General features: G+C 34.6%; 1 protein-coding gene across 1 annotated transcript in view; it reads right to left on the bottom strand.

Annotated features, from left to right (window-relative positions):
* The window catches only part of CLVS2 (clavesin 2), a 57,486-nt gene extending 31,582 nt beyond the window's left edge, over positions 1-25,904 (bottom strand). The window contains exons 1-2 of the mRNA XM_056125066.1: positions 25,478-25,904; positions 14,582-14,756 (exon numbers count right to left, since the gene is read on the bottom strand). Coding sequence (XP_055981041.1) covers positions 14,582-14,756; positions 25,478-25,866 — 564 coding nt within the window. The 5' untranslated portion in view covers positions 25,867-25,904. The remainder of the gene's footprint in view (positions 1-14,581; positions 14,757-25,477) is intronic.
* Between the last annotated feature and the right edge of the window lie 759 nt (positions 25,905-26,663).

The raw sequence follows: 26,663 nt of genomic DNA, 5'->3' as shown, positions 1-26,663 counted from the left end.
AGGTCATAAATCCATTTTGATCTTACTTTTGTGCATGGTGTTAGGCAGAGATTTGAGCCCACATTTTTGCATGTAGCCGTCCAGTTTTGCCAACACAGTTTATTAAAGAGGCTTTCCCTGCTCCATTTCACTTTTCTTGCCCCCTTATCAAAGATTAGATGATTATATGTTTGGGAGGAAATGTCAGTATATTCAACTCTGTTCCATTGGTCTGCAGCTCTGCTTTTGTTCCAGTACCATGCTGTTTTAATTATTACTGCCTTGTAGTAGAGTTTGAAGTTAGGGAGGTTGATTCCTCCCATTTTCTTTTTCCCAAGAATTGCTTTAGCTATTCGTGGGGGCTTTTTGTTCCATATAAATTTCGGGAGTGTTTGCTCCATTTCTTTGAAGAATGTCATGGGTATCCTTATAGGAATTGCATTGAATTTGTACAGTGCTTTGGGAAGTATTGCCATTTTGATGATGTTGATTCTCCCCATCCATGAACAGGGGATATTTTTCCATTTCCCCAAGTTTTACACTTTAAAAGTAAGTCAATGAGCCAATAAGTTCCATGTATAATAAGGTCCTAATACTTATAATATTACGTCTCTATTACTTTACAGCCTGGAAGAACAAAATCGGGAACTGACCATAAAGTTCTCAGAGTAAACTGACTTGAGTTTTTATTCAGAATGGTGCACATTTGTAGGGCATGGTGGGATCATCCCATATAACTTGAGTTAATAATTTTTGCCTGATAGGAAAAGATAGGCTGATAAATCATATTATGTAACAATTTCAGCGCAGTATAAAACAATAATCCTTACATTGTAGAACTCTGCTTATATTGCATTGTAAAGCATAATGTAGAGAAGTCCATGGATAGTACTGACATTAACCGAGGGCCTTTTATTAAGTAGGCATCTGTGCAATCCGTTTTGTACTTGTCAATTTGTTTAATTCTCATAATAATGCCAGATAGAAGGTATCAATCCCACTTTTTAAAGTCACAACAAAGACTGTGATCAGCTAAGTCATCTATCTAAAATTGAAATCTGAATGTGGCAGCAGCAAGATTTAACCCCAGGAATGTTTGATGCTTAAGTCTGTTCTATTGTAACAATTGTCAGAGGAGACTCCTCCCCCCAATTATATACCTTATGCTTATTTTACAAATAACTCTTTTTTAAAAAGAAAACAATAAAAATATCAGTATATCCAAGATATTTTGTTTTATTAATGAAGATCATTTCTTTCTCCTTTACATGGCCTTGTGATGAAATGCAAATCAGGGTCACTCCAGATAATGAATACATTACATTTATAAAATTAGGTTATAAATAATACTATGACAAATAAAAATTATAACTTTAATTTAATAGTGCTATATAAGTTCCAGTAAACAATTTCAAAAGTAAATACTATTAATAAAACTTAAACATGAAGGGGGAAAATGTCTTCAAAAGAAATATTTGGTCACATTAAAAATGTATCTTGACTCAAAGACATAAACTGTGAAACTCAGGATAATTCAGGAAGTATTTGCTGTTCTAAGAACTGTCATTGATTCTAAGAGGCAAATGAATTAAAATCTTAAACATTTAAGTAAACCAGAAATACAGATTTCTGGGAGCTGTCCATGGTGCTCTCAATTAGCCTGAGTCATCCTGACTGATTTTTATGTAGAGTGTCACTTTAGCTCTTTATTCGGTTTAAAGTCGTTTCCAGATCTAAGTATTTATAAAACTAGAAAACATCCTTTTATAACTTATCACAGAACTCTTTTATTTTTCATTCACTGACAAGATTATGGTTCCAAATTTATCACATAGCAGTAACCCACTAAAATGGTGATCATCCTAACCCATATAGAGAAAGCAGAACTTAGCTATTACCAAAAACAGTTTGTTTACTATCTCACCAGTATTATTGTCCCATGTGGGGTATAATATGCTTTTACTTGGTGACCTTGAAAAAAATAATGAATAACAGAAAACATCACTGAAGTTTTTTGAAACCAGATGACTAAATTGCAAATTTACCTAAATCACTGACCAGTTTGCAATTAAGTCTAAGTGAAGTAATAAATTTAACTGTATTCATTTTAGGTTTGCAAGTTTTTTATTTGCCAAGAATTATAAGTATTTTCCCTGAAATCTTGATTTTATAAAGAATTATATGCAATATTTTAACCCAGAAAACAATTTCTAAGAATTCAACGAATATAATAATAAATTTAAACATGATAACTTGGCTAGAGAGAGAGTATGAAGGTAAGGTTTTTGCTCTTGATAGAGCAAACCAAGTTTAATGCTCAGTACCACATATGGTGCCCCTATCACTGCCAGGAGTAACTCCTGAGTACAGAATACCACTGGATGAGGCCCAAACCACAAAAACTTAAAAAATAAAAGGATTACCACATAGAAAAACAATCTTGTATCTCCTATATTTTTTGTATTAAAGTGAAAAAGGGACTCATTACCTTAGCAACATCCTGTGATCATAAACTAAATGATGTTTGGCTTTAAAAAGACACTTTGAAATAAATAAATGAATAAATAAAATGTTACTTAAAAATATCCAATTCACTATGGATGACTGAATAAGCCCAATTTTATCACATCATTCTACAAATTTAAATGACAGTAAATCACATAAACTATAATAAATTTACTACATCACTGCAAACTAAATTGAACAACATAATACTAAATTATATTTTCATAAGATTTTAAAAGAAAAAATACATGTTATTCTATTCGACTATTCACAAATGAGATCATTATCCTTTGACCAATTTCTTCAGTTGAATATAATCTAAAATCCTGATTACTTTGGATTAAACAAAAATGAGGACTCTAAAAAGTGAAAAAAAGGAAGCCAGAAAGTAATAAAAATAATAAAAAAAAACCAAAATAATTAAAAGATGGTGAATTCCATGCATTAAGGTTTTGTCTTATAGAGCCCAAATTTAAAGCTTAGGAAATCAACAACTAAAAACTCCAATGTATAGACCACAAAGAAAGAAAAATAAAAGTCCTAACAAAAGCTAGCTTTTACTAGGCAAACAACCAAGAATGTTATATTCTAAAAATAAATAAAACTCATAGCTAATATTTTAACTACCCTAGGCAGATGCCACAGGAAATACGAAACCAACATCAACAACAACATGTGGCTATACTCTTAATCACATAAGCAATGAGCAAAAGAGGGTAGGGGTGTAAGTTTGTACTGTGACCAGACCAAAACTTCATTCCTATTGAATCAATGTTAATATACTTGTTGTGAAATTATCTTGACATATGCAAGATATCACCACTAAGGAATAAAAACTTCACTGTGGTATTCTTCACAGCTACACATGAATTTCCACAATCTACAATGATCTCAAAGTAAAAATGAAAAGTTTGATATAAAGTACATGAGATAGTGAAGCATTATTATAAAAACAGGATTCAGGCTACAGATTTAAAGTAAATGTTATAGAATTTTCAGAAAAGAAATAATAGAAAAAGGGAAACCAACCAGAGAGCTAGTAGAGTGGGCCTTACACATAGCCCACCCCCAATCATTCCCCCATCACTTCATATGGTCCTCCAGATTCCCAGAAATGATCCTAGGGCACAGAGCTAAGAGTAATGCTGGGTGTGATTCCAAAAAAGAAAAACATGAATAATAATATGATTTAAAGTGAAACAATGATAATGCTACATGCCATAACCATGCCGCCAGACCCCATGCCACGCTAATTCATTCAGGGCTCCCCAAAGGGGAAAGGGAGAGATTTCCCCCCCCACCCCAAGGGACCCAGCCCCAGCAGCCAAAAACCTTCAGAATGCAACCGTGACCATACTCACAGGGCTGAGACTCCAGAAGTGGAAGCATTTCTGGACTGCTCAGCCACAGGACAACTCATACCTCACACCACTTATATTCCAAGAATACCACATTACATTTAATGGGGTTTAAAGTAGGAGGCAACCAATCTTGGAAATATTTTTAACAGATACATAAATATATATATATATATATATATATATATATATATATATATAAAGTAAAGGCCCTCCCGTTGATCATCAATTTGCTCGAGCGGGCCCAGTAACATCTCCATTGGAGACTTTGTTGTTACTGTGTCTGGCATATCGAATACTCTCGGTAGCTTGCCGGGCTCTCCGAGAGGGGCGGAGGAATCGAACTCGGGTCGGTCATGTTGGCCACTTGTAAGGCGAACGCCCTACCGCTGTGCTACGCTATATATATATATATATATATATATATATATATATATATAACTCATGGCTGCTGCTCCTCCCAGACGGGAGTATAAAATGAGGCCCCATGACCATGCCACCGGACTCCGCACCATAGGACACTTCCTACCCGTTTTCCATAATTAGCACACCATGTTTGATGGAGTTCAGACAGTAGGCAACAAATCATATATATATATATATATATATATATATATATATGCCTCTCGGAGAGCCTGGCAAGCTACCGAGACTGTCTCGCCCATACAGGCAGAGCTTGGCAAGCTCCCCGTGGCATATTCAATATGCCAAAGCCAGACTCTAACAGGTCTTATTCCCCTGACTCTGAAAGATCATCCACTCGTTGGGAAAAACGAGTAAGGAGAAGTTGCTAAAATCTCAGGGCTAGGAGAAATAGAGATGTTACTGGTGCCCACTAAAGTAAATTGATGAACAATGGGATGACAGTGATACAGATACACACATATATATATATATATATATATATATATATGTAAAAGCACACAGGTCTCGACCTTTAACATGTTAGTGATCTCTTACAGAAGGGCTTAATGGTACCTGGGTGAAATATAACAATCTTCACATTTTTTCCTCTAAGGAAGCGTTTTTGGAGCATTTTCAGTGGTTTTTCATAACAAACAATACAAAATAAATTATTTTGGTTCTGCTTTGGGGCAGGGGATGCGGTTCGGGATAGAAACATCTGAAATATAGTGGTGGGAAGGTGTAATGGTGATGGGATTGGTGTTCGAATATTAAATGTAATCAAATACTGTGAGAAAAAAACAATAATGATGCTTTTTTTCTAGCAAAAGGACAATTTTTTAAAATTTTTATTAGTGAGACATCATGAGCTACAGTTTTAGACTTACAAATTTTTGTGCTTGGGTTTCAATCATACAATGATCAAATACCCATCCCTCCACCAGTGCCCATTTCCCACCACCACGGATCCCAGTATCCATCCCACACCCCTTCTCCCCCATTCCACCCTGTCTTTGTCGCAGGGCATTCCCTACAAAAGGACAAATTTTTTAAAAATGTTATATATATGATTATAAATGCTGAAGGTGTAGAAAAATTAAAAATCTTTACAGACAGTGCAGATAACTATGAGATCAAAAGAACTTATTAAAAGTCATTATTTTTGTCATAAATGATGAACTCCTAACAATTATGGTATAATAGTTTCAAAGTACTAACAATTATTTTTAATCTATATTTCTTTATCTAGCAAAAGTATTAACCAATGTCTTACAAGAATAAACATATTTTAGAGAAAGTAAATACTCTACCACTATACCTCCTCTGTATTCTTTAAGGTTAAGAAAAATAGATTGAGTTTAGATAAAGTAAAGTAAAAGTAAAGGCCCTCCCGTTGATCGTCGATTTGCTCGAGCGGGCCCAGTAACGTCTCCATTGGAGACTTTGTTGTTACTGTGTTTGGCATATCGAATACTCTCGGTAGCTTGCCGGGCTCTCCAAGAGGGGCGGAGGAATCGAACTCGGGTCGGCCATGTTGGCCGCTTGTAAGGCGGACGCCCTACCCGCTGTGCTATCACTCCAGCCCGAGTTTAGATAAACAAAAAGAAAATACAAAAAAATTCAAATCAAATGAAAAACAAGCTATAATAAAAGTGAGTAGGCTTATTTTTGTAGAATTACAATTCTAACATAAGCTGAGTTTAAAAAATTAAAATTTGAAAATAATTAAAAAGCTCCTAGAATATCTTCCAAAAATGCAGATATCTTCTGGTACACTGTATTCTTAAAAATCTATCTACTGATAATTTTAACTTTACTGGAAATGAGTTTATTTTTGTTCAGAGTAATTTTAGATTAACTTTAATATTTTTCTCATCACTTTACTAAAGAATGACTAAAACTTCAATAGGTTTATTTATTTATTATGGTTTGGGGGACACACCTGTCAGGGTACAATATGTGATACCAGAGCCAAAACCCAGGCTAACTGTAAGCAAGAAAAGCACCTTAAGTGTTATGCTGTCTCTCCAGCCCCTTCAATGGGTTTTTTTTTTAAAGCGCTTGATAAATACGGTGAATATTTGTGAACCTTACATCTTAAAGTTTACACATGATTCTTCTGTCTAAGTCAATGCAGTAAGACCTTTAGTAAAGATTTCCCAGTATGTTGAGCTAGTGTTCTTTTCTGGAAGTTTTATGTTAGCCCCATCTTGTATTTTTAAGTCTTATTTTATGAAAACAAAATCTCGAATTCACTATAACTGTACTTAACAGAGTTTTAAGCCTTCAGAGAGATGACTGAATCTTCTCTTCAATTCAAGATCTTTTTAAATTTAATCTTGGAATCAAGATTATTTGTATCAAGTTGAATTGACTGAATCCTGGCTGTGTTACATCTGCTATACAAATATCACTCTTGTAATCCAGGTACATAGGAAGGCCAGTCCCCTACCTGGACTTAACAAGTTAGTAAGATTTACAGTGTTTAGAAACCACTGTCATAAAGATGCATTCATTCCTTAGAACTTAGATGCAGGATTTAAACTTCCTTTAAATATTTATTATCACCTCATTCTTTTGAAAGAGTAAGCAAAGCATGCCATAAAGAGAGCTAACTGAAGAGTCATCAAAGTTATTTTTGGAATCCAGCACTATGAAAGTGAGTTTAAGATAGCCACTATTTCCCTTCTAAGATGACATTTAGCCTTTGTAGTTACTTCAAGTCATAGAATGCAAAGGGAAACAACATACACCACTTTAAATCCAGAACGAAAAAAGTCAAATGTAATCCTCGAAGCATTCCTAGTCTATAGGAAAATAAAATGGAACTGAACAAAGTTTCTTTTAAAGAGACATGTAATTGTGGAGTCCATGCCCAATTCAATCAGCCTAATCAGTGGCTGAATAAATAGCAGTACTCCTACATAAAAATAAAAAGACTGTATTATTTTTCAACAAATCTATAGTAATTAAAGCAGTGTGGTATTGTGAAAAAAAGAGAGGCATGTAATTGTCACTGTAATAAGATAAAAAAAAATGTGGTTTCTTATCTCATAAAGATCACTGATACTAATATTTTCATCCAGCGAGCTCAAGTATCTAGTGACTTAATGGCAAAAGTCAGAGCCAATTACACATTTTTGTTTTGTTAAAGCAGTTATCAGTACCTTATATAACTGTCTCATACTCACCTTCAGGAGAAAATTCTAATGGATGGTGTCCTTCTAACCATAGTTTACCTTATGGCAATAAAACATACTTTCTAAAATTATACATCAAGTTTTCTTCAGACAAAGTAAAGAAAATGAAGCCCACTGAAAATGGTTCTCAGTATAATTTTAATGAAGAAAGAAGAGTACTTAAATTTTCAAGTTAAACTTAAAAAGACTACAAGATGAATGATAATAATGAATGAAACAGAAGAATCCCTAGCCAATAAGATTCTGCCTCAATAGTAAAAGAATTTCAAACTTTAAGAAGGTAAAGGTAAAGGCCCTCCCGTTGATCGTCGATTTGCTCGAGCGGGCCCAGTAACGTCTCCATTGGAGACTTTGTTGTTACTGTGTCTGGCATATCGAATACTCGGTAGCTTGCCGGGCTCTCCGAGAGGGGCGGAGGAATCGAACTCGGGTCGGCCATGTTGGCCGCCTGTAAGGCAAACGCCCTACCTGCTGTGCAATGTCACAAATTAACTTGAGATTTCAAAAGATTCCAATTTATAAGCCCATTTATAAGTTACATTTATAAAACCTCATGAAAGGGTAAGCACATTAACTGAATGCATATCACAGGAAAACATGAGATCAGTGATGTCTTCAGCTACATTTTCCCAAAAGTATTAATGACAAATAAAAACTAAACATATTTAATGTACCCAGCATGATGTTGTAGAATTTGTGTACACTGTACCACAATCAAAGTAATTAATGTCTATCACTTTACAAATTTACCTTTTAATTTGTGTATATGGTTAAAAAAACACACTTGACATCTATTCTCTTAGCAAATTTCAATTAAAATAATTTGGAATAACTGAATTCACTATGCTGTGTAGTGTATTGCTAGAACTTATTATCTTAAAACTGAAAATTTACATTATATTTCCATTTTTCCCATCCTCTAGACTCCAGTATTCCAGTAAGCACAGTTTACTACTACTCACTGTTAATTCTACTTTTTTTAGGATTCTAGTTACAAGTAAGATCAAGTGATCAAGCAATATTTATATTTCTGAATCTGTCTCATTCACTTGGTGAAATGTCCATATTATAGAAAATGGAAGATTTCGCTCCCTTTTAACGTATTAATAGTATTCCATTTTGCCCTTTTTGGAGGGGTGTGGAGAAGGATTACACCAGCACTGCTCAGGGGCTATACCTGGCTCTTTGTCTGGGGTTTACTCCCAGTAGTACTTAGGTTGAGGAGAAAAGATTGTGCTAGGGATCTACTGGACCTCTTGCATTCAAATCCTGCACTTAGTCTGTTGAGCTATCTGTACCAATTTTTTGGAAGATTAAATGGGTGTTTATTGTGCTATTATGGGTATTATTCATGCTAAATAAATTTGAAAGAGAATTTTAAAATGCAGTTATGCTGGGAGAGATGAATATATTAAGATGTGTTTATGTAGCTACAGAAACAAGATAACTTGCAGTTATTAATCTTGTTTGTTCTCTATTTAATATAGTATCTAAACAAAGTCAATAGTCTAAATCCAGATGATGTATATCTCAAAGACTTAGACCAAAAAATTATTTGCTTCTTTTTTTGTTGCTTCAATTATGTAAAGGAAATGATAATTCTTATTTCATTCCCAGTTTTGAAAATATAAGTCTCAAATTTTATTAATAATAATATATACTAATAACACTAATATACATAATATAATGTATATATTATATACTATACATTATATATTATATATATTATATATTATATATATTACATATACTAATTCAATAAGTTAAGAACTCCATAGCACTCATCTTTTCAATTTCAATCAACACTAATATGTAATTTCCACAGAGAGATATTTTTAACAGATTTATACACTAATCAAAAGAAATAAACTGCAATTTAAAAAACAGTGGTACATATAAACATTTGCTTGTGAGATATAAATACATATATGTAGACATTTGGAATATGGTATGCACACATATATGTATTCATAATTTATCTTACCCATTGTCAAGTGTTTCATAATTGTTAGCCTCCTTTCAGAGAATATTTATATAGCTTTTCCATTGTTAACAAGCCTATTTTTAAAAGTCTATTGTTAGCTTTAGAGAAAGACCTCCCATGTCCTACTTCGACAGACTAAACTGCTCAGCTAAACTCACCATGTTTTCACACCATGAATAAAGCTACTTTAGGGGTTTTGCTCATTTTCTTTCAGTTTAAATAACAACTGAAAGGAAGTACACTTAGCTCAGACAGATATGCATGTGATGAACAAATTGTCACTTTTTTTTTTTTTACACACTGCCCTGTCACTGTTTCTCAGTATGGTTCTCTCTGTGCTTAAAATCTGGGTTGGGGGTGTGGGTGGAGGAACGTTCCCACCTTCAGGCTGTCTGAACACAGTTCATGAGTCTGTGCTCATTTTTCTTTTTTTTTTTTTTTTTTATAATTTATTTATTTATTGAATCACTGTGGGAAAAGTTACAGAGCTTTCGGGTTTAGGTCTCAGTCATGTAGATACCAAACACATTTCCCTTTACCAATACTCATTTTTAACCCCGAATCCCAATAGACCCCCACCTCCCACCCCTCCCAATTCTTTGTGAGGCAGATGAGTTCTAGTTAATACTCTATCTACTTTGACGAGATAGATTATTTCGATAGAAGATGCACAATTATTGTTTAGAGTTTACGACCCACCCCTCCCCCAATCAGACATGCTGAAACAGCGTTGTGAAATGATTTGCTTTCTACAACTTGGTTTAAGAATAAAATGATGTCGCGGCCGCGCGGTTTTGAATTTCTGCTATTTTACTTAATGACCCTGGAAGAATTTCTATTAAAAGTTAGCTAGTTAAGAGATTGGTTTCTGTGCCCTGGAGTCGTGGTCGTGCCGGAGAGCCGCTCGTGGGGGGCAGCTGGCGACCTCGGTGGGGCGTGGGGGACGGCCCACAAAGCCCCCCTTCCCATGAGGTCCCCGCCGCTCCCCCGTGTGCTCATTTTTCAAAAGGGACTGTTATTCCAATCCCTTTCCGACCATGATACCCTACATTTACAAGAGAGTTGATATGCAAGATGCAAGATGTCAACTGTCATACTATAAGCCTGAAAACTATTGGCAGGTTCACAGTCACTGGAAAAAGACATTGTTGCAATAGCATTTATTTTATTATAAATTCCTAATTTACTCAAAATGTCACTGAGTTCCTTTTTAATATTTTATACTATCCTTTGCCCCACCTCTTTGCCCCCCCCCACACACACACAAACATACACCAAGCTCAAAATCCTAGAAATAACAGGTAGAATTTGGAAAACTGAATAAGCAAAGATTAGATTAAAGGTGTTTTTGGTTTTTCTTTTTTTGGGGACTCTATCTGGCAGTGCTCAAAGGTTACTCCTGACTCTGTACTCAGAAATTAAGAATACAATTAAATAAATAGGAAAATAATTACTTTGGGCAGTGCTCAGGGACAATATGCAGTGCCAGGGATCAAACCAGGGTGAGTAGTGTACAAGGTAAACACCCTACCCAGTATTATTGCTTCTGCAACTAAAATTAATGAAGTACCTCATCTGCATGGTGAAAGCACCATGATGTTCTGAGTCATTAGCATGTCTCTCTGTTTTTGGCAAGAACCCCTAGGTAGGACTGGGCTTCCAAATAAACAGAGCATGAATTGATAGTGAAAGCACTTTCAGTCATCTCCATGAATGACCAGAGCTCTGAGAGAGAGCAGATTGGTTGTTGCTGTTAACACGGAACACTTGAGTCAAATGGACCAACATTAAGTACTGAGAATTGATAACATAGTCTTCATTCTTTCACAAGTTCTATTTATTAAGGGCTCTTACAATATCTGGCATTGATTTACAATCTTCGTTATGGTCCTACATCTGAGCCCTATGTAGCAATTCAAAGAGCTATTCAGTCCCTTGTTACAGCCTTGCCAGCAGGTCATGTCTTGACTACATTATGTTCTTTCTAGCAGATGCAGTTTGGGGATTTCTGTGAAACTGTCAAAACAAAAACACAGAGACACAGCCTCCCAGGGCTAACAAATAAAGCAATAGTAAGGGACAGTCAACAACATAAGTAGGGTAAGGATAATTATTTTTTTAATTCACAAATCAAAGAATCTAGAATTTAAAGAAAAAGTTTGGAGGGCCAGACAGCTCAATAGACAGAGTGCATGCAGGGGGCTACTTTAATCGTGTCCCCACATGATCCGCTAAATTTCCTGAGTGACCCCTGAGCTAGTAGCATGCAAGCACCACCAGGTGTGGCCCCCAAACAAAAAATGCTTGCATTTTTATTGCTAATGAGTTTTAAGTATGAAAATATTTTAGAAGAAAATAAAATAGAGCAACAGCAAGCAAAAATTCTAAAAGCACATTTCTCTGTAAATTTAGTCTAGGCTATTCTAGGCATTTCCAAACATTTCACTTTTTAATTGGCTTCCCAGGCAGATAACTTGGAGTCTACAAGTCACATTCACTTAATCTTGTATTGATTGTCTAAAATGTTTTCTGTTACTATGACTACCCTAATCAATTAGGTTCTTGTAAGTAGGAAGACAATTTTCTCTTTCCCTTTTCCTTGCGAAGAAGCTTGACTGCTTATTATCATTAAAAATATCTGTTATTGTCTCTCATCCATTAAGCAATTGTACTATAAAGGTTAAAATGTTTAATGTCTTTCATTTTGTAAGAAATATTTGTAGAATCAGACCATAGAAACATTAAGTTTCCTTAGTTCAATACCATGAGCAGATTATCAATTTGTGGTTGTGTTAATAATATTTCCCCTTGTTTATCAGGAAAAAAAAAAGAAAGTCTTCACTTAGCCTCCATCACAGGGAACTTGGACGTTTGCAATTTACTCAAGAATGTCACTTGCAGAGGTAAAGAAAGTGACTCTGTTACTTTCAAATAGAAAGTGCAACATATGTATGGAACTTAGAGGGTATAATGATGAGTGAAATCAGTCGAAAGGAAAAGAATATAGAAAACAATATAAAAATATTTGTCTTTCTCAATATAAAGATAGTTCGGGAGCAACAAATGGATAAAAGCAATATGATTTAAGAGTTAATCTGGAGAGCTAAAACTAACAGGGGTGGATGAGGGCACTGGGCGGGTTCCCTGGGGCACTGGTAGAAAAAGAATTTATTAAGATCACCAAATGTGTTATGACTTGTTACTACACACCTGAGAAAGTAATACAGAGAAAATATTACATATTGAGATTTAGATTTTTAAAAAGACCAATGATCTATAAAACAATGTTAGGAAATAATATGGTGCTTAATATTTTGTGAATATAATTTCCCCTTTCTCAATTCAAAAGCAAGTGCTTTTGAAATATAATTACATAATATTTACTCTAATATTGTATTTTCAAATTCTGATTTTATAAAAATGTCGGCTACCATATTAAGATAACATACCTCTGTCAGCATTCTTATTATGACCACTTTGCTAAACTTCCTATTAACATAGAATGACAAAGAAAAGTGCCTGCATGGGCTGGAGCAATAGTACAGCGGGTAGGGCATCTGTCTTCCATGCAGCCGACCTAGGTTTGATTCCCAGCATCCCATATGGTCTCCTGAGCACTGCCAGGAGTAATTCCTCAGTGCATGAACCAGGAGAAACTCCTGTGCATCACCGGGTGTGACCCAAAAAGAAAAAAAAAAAAAGAAAGAAAAGTGCCTGCAACAGAGGCAAGTAGGAGTAGGAGAGGCAAACTAGGGACATTGATAGCAGGAAACATACACTGGTGAATGGATGGGTATTGGGACATTATATAACTGAAACCCAATCATGGACAACCTTGTAACTGTGTATCTCGTTATTATTCAATAAAAAAAAGTTTTTAAAAAATTGCTTCTAGCCACATCTATGCTTAACTTAATCATTAAAATGAACCCTAACTTATTCAAACATGCATTGTCTCATCCCTGTACTCTTTGGGCTTCTTTAATTTATTAATCTGAGAAAAATGTTACTTGATTAGATATTTTAGACTCAACTTCTCTCTCTCTCTCTCTCTCTCTCTCTCTCTCTCTCTCACACACACACACACACTATGGAATTTTTGGCTGTAATGTGGTTAAGTCATTGGAGGAGAAAAAGCTAACAATTTAGATTTTCGAACTCTTCCTCAATAGCCATATGACTATCAGAAATTCTTAAGTATGAGTGTTAGCACATGGATGTTAGCACAGTGGAAACTGTTATCAGATATCACTTCTATGCTTAGGTCTAGAGAAAGAGATGATAATCCTGGCTGTGCAGTGTGCTGCTGCAAAGAAGCCACTCTCTTATCATTATTCCCTATATGTGTCTCAGTACCTTTCTTTTCTCTCGGTACTGAGACTGCTGAGTAAGAGAGCATTTATTCCTCCTGGCTATCAATTGGAAAGTCACGTAAAAGGAAGTATGGGCTAGGGATGTAGTTCAGAGATAGAATGCTTGACTTACATGTATAAGGTTTTTTTTTATTTTTTAATTAAAACAATTAAAATAAAACAAAAGTAATGATTTAGGAGAATAATCCTATTTGGTTTTTTATTTGGTTTTGGGCCACATCCAGCTTGCCCAGGGCTTGTTCCTGTCTCTCTGTGTAGGGAAAAACTCCTAGCTCCATTTTGGGACTATGTGAGGGTGCTGGAGATAGAACCTGGTTCAGCAGCATTCAAGCCAAAAGTCCTTACACACTGCACTATCTCTCCAGCCTCAAGTATCACAGACTCCCATCTACTTTCACATTTTAACATTTTTCACATGTTTATAAACTTTTTTATATTAATTTCTTTCCTTTTTTTTTTTTTGCTTTTTGGGTCACACCCAGCCGATGCTCAGGGGTTACTCCTGGTTGTGCACTCAGAAATTACTCCTACCGGTGCTTGGGGGACCATGTGGGATGCTGGGAATCGAACCCGGGTCAGCCGCGTACAAGGCAAATGCCCTACCCACTGTGCTATTGATCTAACGCTTATATTAATTTCTTTTAATTATTCAGCAATTAATGTAGTATTTGTTCTTGAAAATTACATATTTAAGTTAGACATTTCATTGTTCTAACACTTTAGATATAAGAAGTTAAAACTGGGGATTAAGAAACTGGATAACTTATAAGTCTTTACCTGAAGGCCTTCAATAGCCAAACGCAGCATGCTTGGTGTAAGTTTAGAGGCTTGCTTAAAGGTGAAATTACTCCAGTCTATGATCAAAACAAATCCATTCACTTGAAGTTCAGGATCTTCAATCATGGCTTCTAAGGAAAGTAAGATGGCACGCAAAATATCCACCAATGTATACCTATCAGCAACAGAAAAGAACTTCATTAAATTTGACAACAGATTTAGTAAAATCTATAAAGTCTTTAGTAATATACAAATATCTTAAATTTTTGTCAAAAGAGATTTACTTTTATGTACTCAGGGAATATATAAAATGTGTTCTACCAAAGCAAACTAAAATGCTTTTGAAAATTCTAGTCTGCTTCAACCTTTACAACATTTCTATCTCAGCCTTCCTGTGGTTTCTGAACCCTCATTTCAACTAAGAAAAACTATATGTGATTCATTAAAATAGATTAATACACTCTCAGTAATCTTGACTCTTTACTTCTTCATATTTGAAAATCTTGAGATCAATATTTGTAATATTCTCAATAAATAAAAACATTATATGGGAATAGTCATAGTTTAAAAGTTACAACAAGTTTTAATTCCTTATACTGAACTTGTATCATAGAGATAGAATATAAGGAAAGGTGGAAGAGACCAAAAGAAATCCATGAAAACCAAGGGGAAAGTATAGCTGCCTATTACAGAATGATGAATTCTATTAACTTTCAGGGTTGTCTTATTTTTCTGCTTTCTGTCTTAGTACAGTGTCTCATACAGTGTAGAAATAACAGTAATTCCCCTTAAAGGTCTTATAAAATAGAGCAGACTACAAAATTTCTAATAGTAAATTAGTATACTATCATGAAAGAATCAGCAAAAAGAAGACAAATTTGAGAAGTTCTTCGGAGGCAAAAATTGTTAAAATTTAATAGTAAGGTGTAGGGATTAAGAGAGAAAACAGAATGTGACATAGATTCTCATTTAAGAGCATAAGTGATACATTATTTCATTAATATCAATAATACAAAAGAAGACATAGTTGGAATTGGACTGGAATATGCTATTTAAAGAATCATTAAAATTATAAAATTTATGAAATGTGTCAGTAATCTCAAGTTATGATAAGCTGCATTTCAAGAGTTTTCTCCTTAGGGAAATTTTCAGAAAGAGATAGAGAACTTGGAAAAGAGGTGAGATGAGGAGGGTTATGGATTAGTAGAAATCAGCTGTGTTTAGAGAAAGTGTTGGGCTCACCAAGAAGACAGTACAAGAGAGACATGAGGGAGAAGCTCTACTTTTCACTTCTAAAAACATTTGGAAGCAATTGAAGAAAACATGGTAGTCCAAAAAAGAAATTTTAATCAGCAAAGAAACCTTGGTGATTTCTCACTTTCTGTAGGTCTCATTTTTTTTTGAACCTATAAAGTGATGCAGATGTAATAGAATCATTTTTGGATACCGGCATTAACTACCCCAAGAATACAGTGTCATAAGGTCCTCTCTATCTCTCATAAGTTGTCACAAGTATATAAATTAGATATGTCACAGGTATATAAATTGAGATCTGTTTTCTTATATGAATGAAAGGAAGCAACGGTGATGATCACAGTCAGTCTCACTGGTAGCGGCTAGGCAAGTGGAACAAAGGACCAGAGGGTAGTTGTTGAAAATCTCATTCAGATAAAACCATTTTCACAATGGTAGATATAAAGCAGATACTCAACAAATGCTGGTTGTAATATACACACAGGATACTTTTTATTATAACTACAGACATGGTATACCAAACATGTATAATCAGAATTGAAGACAATTTATACATTTTTAGCTTGAAAGTTAGTGATTATCTTTATAAAAGCCTATCTTTACTGTAAATAGCAAAAGTCAAGAGAGAATGTCTAATGTCTAAACTATGACAAGCAGGCTGGTTTACAGGTCTAGGGATGTTTTATATATTCAAGGTTACTGAATATATAAAACAATTAAACTCTTTCAGAACTCTACTATGTATTTATCTTTAAATTATAATATATTTGTAGAATATAAGGAAAGGTGGAATAGACCAAAAGAAATCCATGAAAACCATCTGTTACTTCATAGTTAAATCATCTGTTACTTCATAGTGGATTATTTCTTTTTCTAAATACAATTACCTACCTACAAACATAGACAAGAAAGTTAAATCAAGGTTTTATAAAGTTTTGTAAGATATATTTTTTTCTGGTTGAAATTCAAGTACCCCTCTAAAAGATTACTAAATTCCTAAAATTTATAATGATAGGATCACAAAAATATTGAAAGTTTATAAATGCCAACAGAGTTTCCACTTACAAAGGTCATTCTTATGTCACCTATAATAATGTAAAAGAGTTTTTATATCAAAATAACATTAAGTAGCATCAAAATAACATTAAGTAATATTTGAATTTGAAATCAACTTTGGAATGATACATTGTGTGCAGTAAAAATAAATCCTGATACTAGGAAAGGCTGAAAAGAAGAAGCAATTTAATTTACACACCTGGATTATAGTTTTCCAAAACTATTCAAATAAGGAAAATATTGGTACGCATTTCATTATTCAAAAAAATATAGAATAAGATAAACTCCAGATGAGCAGTGAAGGTTTAGTAAATGCTCAATAGCACATCCAAGTTTCTTAATAATTGTACTCCAGAAAGTAGAATTAAGCAGTTTTTACATATTAACTTTAAATCATATTAACTTTAACATAAGAAAAAATAAAGAAAATGTACTAGTTACTTGCATTCAAGGGAAAAATCAAAAGCATTCTTGATATGCCTGTTCTCTGTGGTCAAGCATGTCATATTTCTACCATTAGCAGCTCTGCAGGTTATCCCTAAGCAGATTATTATCTCATATCATACTAAGATCTGTGTAATTTATTTCAAAGAAATGAGGTCTCTTAATTAATTTTATCTTTCAGGACTCCCCCATAATTTTTTCAAATTTATTTTAACTGTTTAAATACAAATAATATTTTACTTCAATAAACCACTTGTTCATATTTGAGGTTTACACCTCAGTCACTGAAGCTCCATCATTGCTATTCTTCCTTTGTGTGTTGGAAGAAAGCCATAAATAACAAACTAGCACATTAATGCATCTACTGACTTCTGATTGTGCTTCCCAGAATAGCATTAAGTTAAGCTGAATCTGAAATCAACTTGGAGATGATGATGCATAGCATATTGTAAGAAGAATAATGACTCTAGTAAGAAATTTTACAATAGGGACTCCAGATAATGTGCATCATGGCTCTTAAAAAAATCAACGCCACTATAATATAAAAACTATGTGGAGAACAGTTTAACACACTATCTCCTGTTTAATACCTATGCACTGAAGAGCAGGTTTATCCTTTAACTGGTCATGTAAGTTTTAGTGGGTTTTCTGGTATGCATTTTTCTCATGTAGTTCACAGGCATCCTTTAACACAGCTTACAATATGTCCAAAGGGAAGCCTAAATCGCAAGTCGGTCATTTTCCCCTCTATACTCTCTAACTCCTTTCTTCAGTCTGTTAAGAAGACAAGAATTGGCATCTTGGCATGAAATTTAGCAGCACAACAGCAAGTAATTTCCCTTTGTCGCTAAATCAATCATCCAGTATTAAATTCTTCATTAAGACTGCCCCACCCTTCAGTTTTCATTAAGCCATGTTTTCTAATGTCTCAAGCACTTTTCATTAGAAAGGTGCTAGGGAAGAGACATGGCGAAGAATTAACTTTAGAAATGCCACAGGGTATCATTAGTTCTAAATGTGATGAACCTAAGTGTTTTATGTTACCTGATTGGCAATAACAGTAATACTCTATCTGTGTAACGATTTAACATTTCCACAGCAATTTTATAAATATTATCTTAATTTCAAAACAAACTCAAAATCTCTGTTATTTTTTTACTATTATCTTGGCAAAGCCTGGCAAGCTACCCACGATGTATTCGATATGCCAAACACAGTAACAACAAGTCTCACAATGGAGACGTTACTGGGTCCGCTCGAGCAAATCGATGAACAACGGGAGAACAGTGCTACAGTGCTATCTTGGAAATAAAGACATGTTGATGTCTCCGAGAATTTTATAGATTAAGTCACAATATTTTAGAGAACAGAAATAGTTTGTCTGACCCAACTACAAAGAAGAGTGTTTACCAGGAAAACTAGTCTTCCAGATACAATACAAACCAGTTCTCTCTACTCTTCAGTGTTTAAACCTTGAACGTAGTTTGAACCTCTGTTCTTCTTTTTCATAATTCAGTAGCATAATGTGTGTCTGAAGATAGACCACAGAGTCAGTACAAACATGTACACATGCCAAATATTAGATAAGCTCCAACCTGACCCAGAAGGTGTCTTTGGACAAGGCTTCAGAGTTGAGCTGGAAAGAAGCTTAGATTTATAAATTCTAGAGAAAATAATAGACTTGAAAAGCTTCATCTGTCTGGCTTCGTGTCACTGAGCTAAAGAAAATTGTTACAGCCTTGCATCAATTTTATTTTTTATTTATTTATTTTGCTTTTTGGGTCACACCCGGCAATGCACAAGGGTTACTCCTGGCTCTGTACTCAGGAATTACTCCTGGAGGTGCTCAGGGGACCATATGGGATGCTGGGAATCGAACTCGGGTCGGCCGCATGCAAGGCAAACGCCCTACCCTCTGTGCTATTGCTCCAACCCCCAGCCTTGCGTCAATTTTACTGTTAAGAAAAAATAGGTGAGTGAGAACAACAGAATCATCAGCAATGAAACATATAAAGGAAAAGGTTTCTTTGAGGGGGAGGGAGAAAGTTTAAAAAGCTGTACCAACAGATTTTTGATAAATAAAATTCACTAAAATATAATTTAAAATAAAACAGGGCAGAATTGTGCTGGAAAATATAAACATTTCAAAATTAAAATTCTTTAAGAAATAATTAGCAAACATTTCATTAGTACAATTTTTACCTTCAGATGACTTTTTCTATTAACATAACATTTCATTAAATTTTCTATATCTTTATGTTTACTGATTTCTAAGCCTTAGATTGAATTTTTTATAATTATGAGAGTTTTTTTGGTACAATTTTACTTAATTGTTTCCCTCATAACTGTTAAGAACTCTACACACACACACACACACACACCATAAAGTGTGACTAATTCTTAATAAACTTGCAAGTTGTGTGAAATATTAAAATGATCTCTGTACTCATCAGCAAAATCGAGATATTAACAGGACCTACCTACCATAAATGATAGTGATAATATGTAATAAACATTTTGAAGTGCTTAGAAGAGGATATCGCAATAACACATATCTGAGGTATTTTAAATAAATGAATGAACAGATTAATAAAAACATTTAAAAAAACAAAAAGCTGGTATTCTCACTACAATGGTTATTTCCAGGTACAGACCTAAAAAGCTGACAATCAGTTCCCTACACAGCACCTTGGGTAGTCAGAAGCTGTCTTTTTGCCCTTGCCTCCAACACTGACTATCTGTACCCCAATTCATCATTTCCAACCTCTGCTAGTTATTCTGCTTTTCATTTCTTTCTTTCCAGAGGATGTGGCTCAAAGAGTTTGTCACATGTCTTCATCTTCCTCTTGTGCTGACTAGTTTCTACCTACATAGCAGATACATTACTAAAGTGTGCTTTTAGGAATTGGAATTGACTTAAGTACTACCCATTTAGTTAGTTATTTAATGTCATAAGGATCCAATGCACAGGAATATCCTTTCCTCCATTTCAAAAATTCCACTTAATGTATTAATGAAATATATGTAGATGTCTTCAATAACTTTAAAAAAAGCCCATTTTCTGTGTGTGCCAGAATGGAGGAAATGTTGTAATTTACTAAGAATAACTTGTTAATTTGTTAACCATTGGCTCACATTCTGGACTAATTTAAACATTTATTTTGAGGCACACTTCCATTGTATCATAAGTAACCTCAAATTCTTTACTTTTTTTCAACTTTGTTGAAAGTCACATATTTGAAACTTGAAAATAGTCTTGTCAGGGCCTAACCCAATCAATAGCCTTCTAAAGACTGATGCTCTTGACCTTTGCTGGTATTTCAGGAATGTTTCACTAATTTCTGCATAATTGTCCCAGTTTTTATAGATCGGCCTATTTTTAAGAGTTTTGTTCTAATATTTTGATAACATTTCTCAGGTCAATATTTTCTATCTCCCATTTTCTATGCTATAAACCAAAGACACAGTTTGAAATAAGCTGCAATTTCTAGAGTATTCATTAAAAAAAAAACTTCCCTATAAGGAAGCAAAAATAAAGTTCTTCCCAAAAGAAATGCCATGGAATCCATACCTACCATGTCTATTGTGATCCTAATCCTATTATCTGCCATAACATAGATATCAATGCATCAATATTTTTTCATAAAGATCCTTGATTTGGCACTATATATTAGACTATGAAGAAAAATATTGCTAAATAGTTGATTATTTACATAAATGGAGGTTTTTTAGTCTTGAAACTCAGACCAAAGCACCAAAACTCCTTTTCCTATTTAGTTTTATTGAGATATTTTATGAGTGTTTCTTCCCAATCATCTAGGTGATTTCCTTTGACTGTTTAAATCTATTCCAAATCACATTATTTTATCTCTTGTCCTTTTTATTTTATTTTTGTACACTTCCAAAAAAAATTTTGTAGTTTGAGTTAAAGTGAAATTGTATAGCAGCGTATCATTTTTTATTAACATTACATAAACTTTTATTTTAAAAATGGGCCATATTATTTTCATAAATGGAACATAATCATAATATAAACTGAAACTAGTAAATAACCACTTGCATCATAACTTTTAATTCAAAAAGTGACAGAGTGAGGACAAACAAGCTGACATTAAAAATTTTTTTTTTGGAAAATTCCACGATAAGATAGAGGATCACTTCTCAGGCTTTTGGTTAAGATTAAGTGAAGATTGAGGATCATAACAATGTCTGACCAGTCTACCCCATTCAGAATTTCAATACTCTAAGTGATAATCAATGTCCATTATAACAAGCCAAACAGAGACAGACAGTCAATGCTTTCTGAATTGTCCTTATTCTAAAAACAATTTTCTTAGCTGGAATTAATTATTTTCTAATAGTTATTAGGGAGATTTCAGAAAAATGGATGTTTGTTGTACTAAATTATATGGAACTACTTTAAAAAACTAAAAAGTCAAAGTACTATTTGCAGGCTAGCTGATAACTTAAGAGTTCAGCTACTAGAATACTCAAGACCATTAAGTTTCAGATGACACCAGTTATTCATGAGTATTCATAGTTATGTGCCAGTGGGTCTCAACTCTGAGAGGACTCATTCCCTGCCCTAGAAAAATAGACTTTCATTTCAAAATTTCTCTTTGTAAAAGTAGTGGTATCTCTTCACCCTCATAATCTATTATCCTCTTGCTCTACTGTTCAAATCAGATGAACAAATTCTAAAACATCTTCTGACACATAAGAAGGGCACGTTCACTCCAGAAATACAGCATGTCCTATATGGACACTATGTATCCCAGTAATGTGGTAGAGCAATTTAGTTGTTTCAGCTCTGAAGAATTTAGTTTTGTTTTCAGAAATTATGTTAAACAATCTGAAATGGAATAGATAAAATAGTATGATTTTTTCTAGCTATAATCTGTTCAATAAATATAGCAAATAGTCTGATCCTGTTCCATTCTTTTTAAAAATATACCACAGACAACAAATTAAAGTCATTTTTGGCATTTTAGGATTTCAATGTTTTTAGACTGCTAGAAGATGGCATACTGCAAAGTATTATGATTTTACCTTTACATCCCCCAAAGATTCAATGACTCTTGTAAAGAACTGGAAATGGACCAAATTTTTACAATAACCTGAAATTGACCCACAGAACATTGCAGTAGAGATGCTGTTTTATTTATAGTCACCATCTCACACACTTTTATTGCTTTTAGTCTCCTGAGGAGCAGAGACAACAGACAATTTAATATAGGAAAAAATATATTTCGGGCATCTTACTATTAGAATTCTTTTAGTATATAGTTCAATTCAATGCAAATTTATATTGATAATTAACGAATTTTTATGCTGTTATAAATATAACAATGATATAATAAGAGTTTTCATATTTTTGTACAGATAATTATTTTAGATGTCTTCATAAAGTTTTTAAAATTATTTTAAAAATATTTTTTCTTCTTTGGAAGCTGGGAACACCCATTTTTTTTTTCAATTAAAGGGGAGTACTTTCTTCTTTTTCATTTCTGTAATTACCTTTATAATCCCTGACAATTACCTCTTATTGCACTTTAAAACAACATCCTTTTAGTTTCCTAAATGTCGGGTAATTGCCTGAACAATTCAAGGAATATGGCCAGAATTATGATCAAATGTTAGTTTTCTCAGGATACCCATATTGATGTGGACTGGTTGGATCAGAACAGGAAGGAAAGATCAGACTCACAGAAAAAAGAAGGGAGAAGAAGCATAGACTTTAGCACATGGTATATCCACTTAGAGCAATAGTAGAGTGAAAATCTAGGGAAGGTAATAGAGATTATAGGGGTCAACTCAAGTAATCCTCAAGGCTGCAAAGTGAAGAAAAAAAATTTAAGCCAAAAGTAGGAAATAGGGTATACCTAGGTACACCCAAAAAGGTAGCCATTGTTTAGATTCTATGGCAGGGCAGATGTTCTTATGTATGTGACCCAAAGGTTATGATAAAGGTTATGGAGAATGACAAGAGAATAAGCCTTTTAAACAATTATTCCTATCATCGTATACATGTAGATATGGGATGGAAGGCAGAAAAGAAACAGACAAGAAGGGTTTTTTTAGTACACAAGGGGAAAAATTCAACTAAATTTTAAACAATGTCTAATTAATTAGTATACCCTTTGACCCTAAAAATTATATAAATTACTGCTGATAACTTTTTACTTCCAACTATAGAAACAATTCACAAGCATCACTCTATAAATCTTGATTATAGACTATTACAAGACATAGTAGCTTATCTTTAATTTCATTTGTATAAAATTTTAATATTTAAAATTCTGTGTGGGCTTAATCAAATACAGTATATATAAAAATGAATAACTTTCCATATTGGATTTCCAGATACAGATTTTGATTCTTGATAGCCAACCTTTTTATGAAAGCATGCAATGAAAACAAAAAGTTTCTGTAGTAAATCCAGAATAATCATCTCTTCATATACATTCTAAGTTATTTCCATGTTTATGCAGTTCTGTGAATATTAATTTGCCTAAATATAGGTCAGATGTACTTATAAGTTTCTCCAAATGAAATCTGCCTTCCTAATGTCATCTTTAACAGACTTTTAGACATATTCAATTATACAATTGTTACAGCTCCTGTTTGACAACAGCCTGAAAAATATAAGGCTTCAATCTAGTTGTTATAACATTAGAGTAAGCAGGTTAGTTAGACATGAACAGACTCCCTGGAATACATAGAATACCAGGTTCTTAAAACTATTTTCAGTTTTGATAGTCATAAAAACTGGTTTGCATGACTGCATCGTATCTCTGAGACAAAGTGTTTTCAAGAATTATAATCAAAAGATACATTTTATAATTCTAGAAACTTTGCTACCTGATGAAAAGGAAATAAAGAACTTTCTCTGCTTACTTTGAAGTAATCAAAGTAAGCAAAATAACTCCTTTCTTTCTGTGAGTTTCTTAGTTTTACATTGGGATGGTGCAGGAAAGAGTTTATCCTTATATTTGCCGCAAAAAAAAAAAAATCCGAGCAGCTCTCAAAAATGAAAAGATAACACTGAACAATTGAAGAGAAAAATTGGTAAAATATTAATTTACATTTTAAGATGCCTTGACCATGAAAAACCTATCTAGCTACCTATATGATTTCTCAGTACTAAGTGCCTTTTTCAATTGCACCAGAGATAGTGACATCAAAAGTCACCATTCACAGAATTAAAAATACACCAATGTTTTAATAACCAGATTCATAGATTTAGTAACATATTTAAGTTCCCAGTAATAATATATTAGGCTGAAAACTCCTCCTTATAAAAGTCTTTTATATTTTTGTTTCTTTCAGTCTAAGGAAATAATTCTGATTCAGAAGAGTCACCATCATTTTCTATTCTCACCTAGATCAAATAAAAATATTTCTTCTCTATCAAAAAGCATAAGCATTCTAAAAGTACCAGTGGATGTATCTGAACAGTCCCATTTTGTCCGAAAGATGAAAAATCATATCAGACAGGAAACATATTCTTTAGATTAGTGACAGGTGTAGAACAAGCACACCAGTCAGCCTTCATTTTTAGTGTCACAAGGCATGCTCAGTGACAGAGGATACAACTCTTCCTTTTCATTGCAGTGACACACATCACATCATACCGTCATCTACACATCACCAAGCAGAAAAGTTCTCAAACAATGAAATTACTTGATCTTGGTTGAAAGCCAGGCTATTCTTGAAGTGTAAACCTCACTATGAAAGTGTAAGATAATGGTTATAACAGTGATGATCGGGCAGATGAATCTACTTTCTCCTTAGGATTTCCTTAGTAGAAAAAGTTTCGGCCATTCTCATATTTTTCACACAAAACAGTAAACTTAGGAAATGAAATGCAGCACCTTAATTTAGATATGAAACAACCTAATTGGCAACATTTATACCTTCTAACAGCAATTTGGGGGCTTTGGTGGATTTCAAAGGTAAAAATGAGTCTTTCACCATTCCCTAGCCATGGTACCTACCAAAATTCATTTCTCATTATCATTTTCTTCCTTTCCCTGCCAAATAAAAATGTTCAGCTGCAAAACTAGGATATGACTTAAAAACAGATTCTGGAAAATGGGAGATTAAAAGAATCCCTAGTAGAAATTGGGGTTTAGAATTTACCTGTTCTGATCCCAATTGGCAGCAAAAAGGACTAAAATCTTCCTGCCATAGTGGTCCAGATTGGCCAGGCCCCCGGGGAAGCCATCCTTCAGTGCCTGCTTGATGCCAGGGTCAGTGGCCTTGAAGCTTTTGAACATGTCCAGGTTCTGCTGCCGGTACTCAAAGTACTGTGCCAGGAGGCGGAAGGCCTCGAAGTGATGAAACTTCCTGGCTCTCAAGAACCGTAAGATGAAGGCATCATCTGTGCGCAGAAAGCCAATGTCCGGCCTGGTAATGACCATATCCCTCACCTCCTGGATGTCCTGGTGCAAGGTGTCTGGGTTCTCATTGAGCTCCAGGCGAGCCTTCTCGAGGGTCTCTGGAGAGAGACCGGCTTGTAAATGAGTCATTGTTCTGACTCGGGAGCCTTCCCTTCCTCCTGCTGACTGTCCCACAACAAACCTCCACCACACTCCGGCTTCCAGACCCCGGCTAAGACCGGTTTCCTCTTCTTCTTCGCGGGAAATGATTTGCCTTGATGTCCAGTCAAGTACCCTGTTGCTCCAGCTTTCCAGCAGCTTTTTTGAAAAGGATATAAACTTCGCTCCCCAGCCCCTAAAAAAAAAAAAAAAAAAAAAAAAAAAAAAAAATACACAACGCCTGACTTTGGTTCCCTCCTCCCTGTCTTCTAAAAAGGATGTGGTCAGCCCAGTTCTTCGCTTCCTGTCCTTTCTCTCACCTAATAGAACACTCGGACTCCCAACCAGCACGGGTGTTGCCGCTCCTGGCGCGGTCCTCTTCTCTTCCAAGCTGTAACAAAAACAACCCCCACGCACATCTCAACCCCAGCGCTGCTGCGAGGCTGCTGCGGGCCCCGACTGAAGGCTCAGCCTGCCAGGGATAGCGATGGGAATTCTGATTAATAATAAGGTGGCTCTTCAGCGCTGCGCTCCAGGGCGGGGAGAAGGAATCTTGGTCAGAAAGAAAAAGAAAAGAGAAAAGAGAGCTTTATTTCTCCTTCTGCTTATCCAAAGATGCTATTTTTTTTAATTAAAGGCATTCCTGAGATTTGATTTGAAACAATTAGGATCCAATTAGGTTGGAGCCTGCAGATCACGCACATTCTTGCCTGCCCTCTTAGATGCTCCGTGATCTCATAAGGGCACCGGGAGCGTTTGGGATGGAGATGGCACCAGCGTGGGCGCCC

Source organism: Sorex fumeus, unplaced genomic scaffold, assembly GCF_029834395.1.
Source record: "Sorex fumeus unplaced genomic scaffold, SorFum_2.1 ptg000054l, whole genome shotgun sequence".
NCBI lineage: Eukaryota > Metazoa > Chordata > Mammalia > Eulipotyphla > Soricidae > Sorex > Sorex fumeus.
The sequence above is the reverse complement of the archived record's forward strand: the minus strand, read 5'-3'. Positions and strand labels throughout refer to the sequence as shown.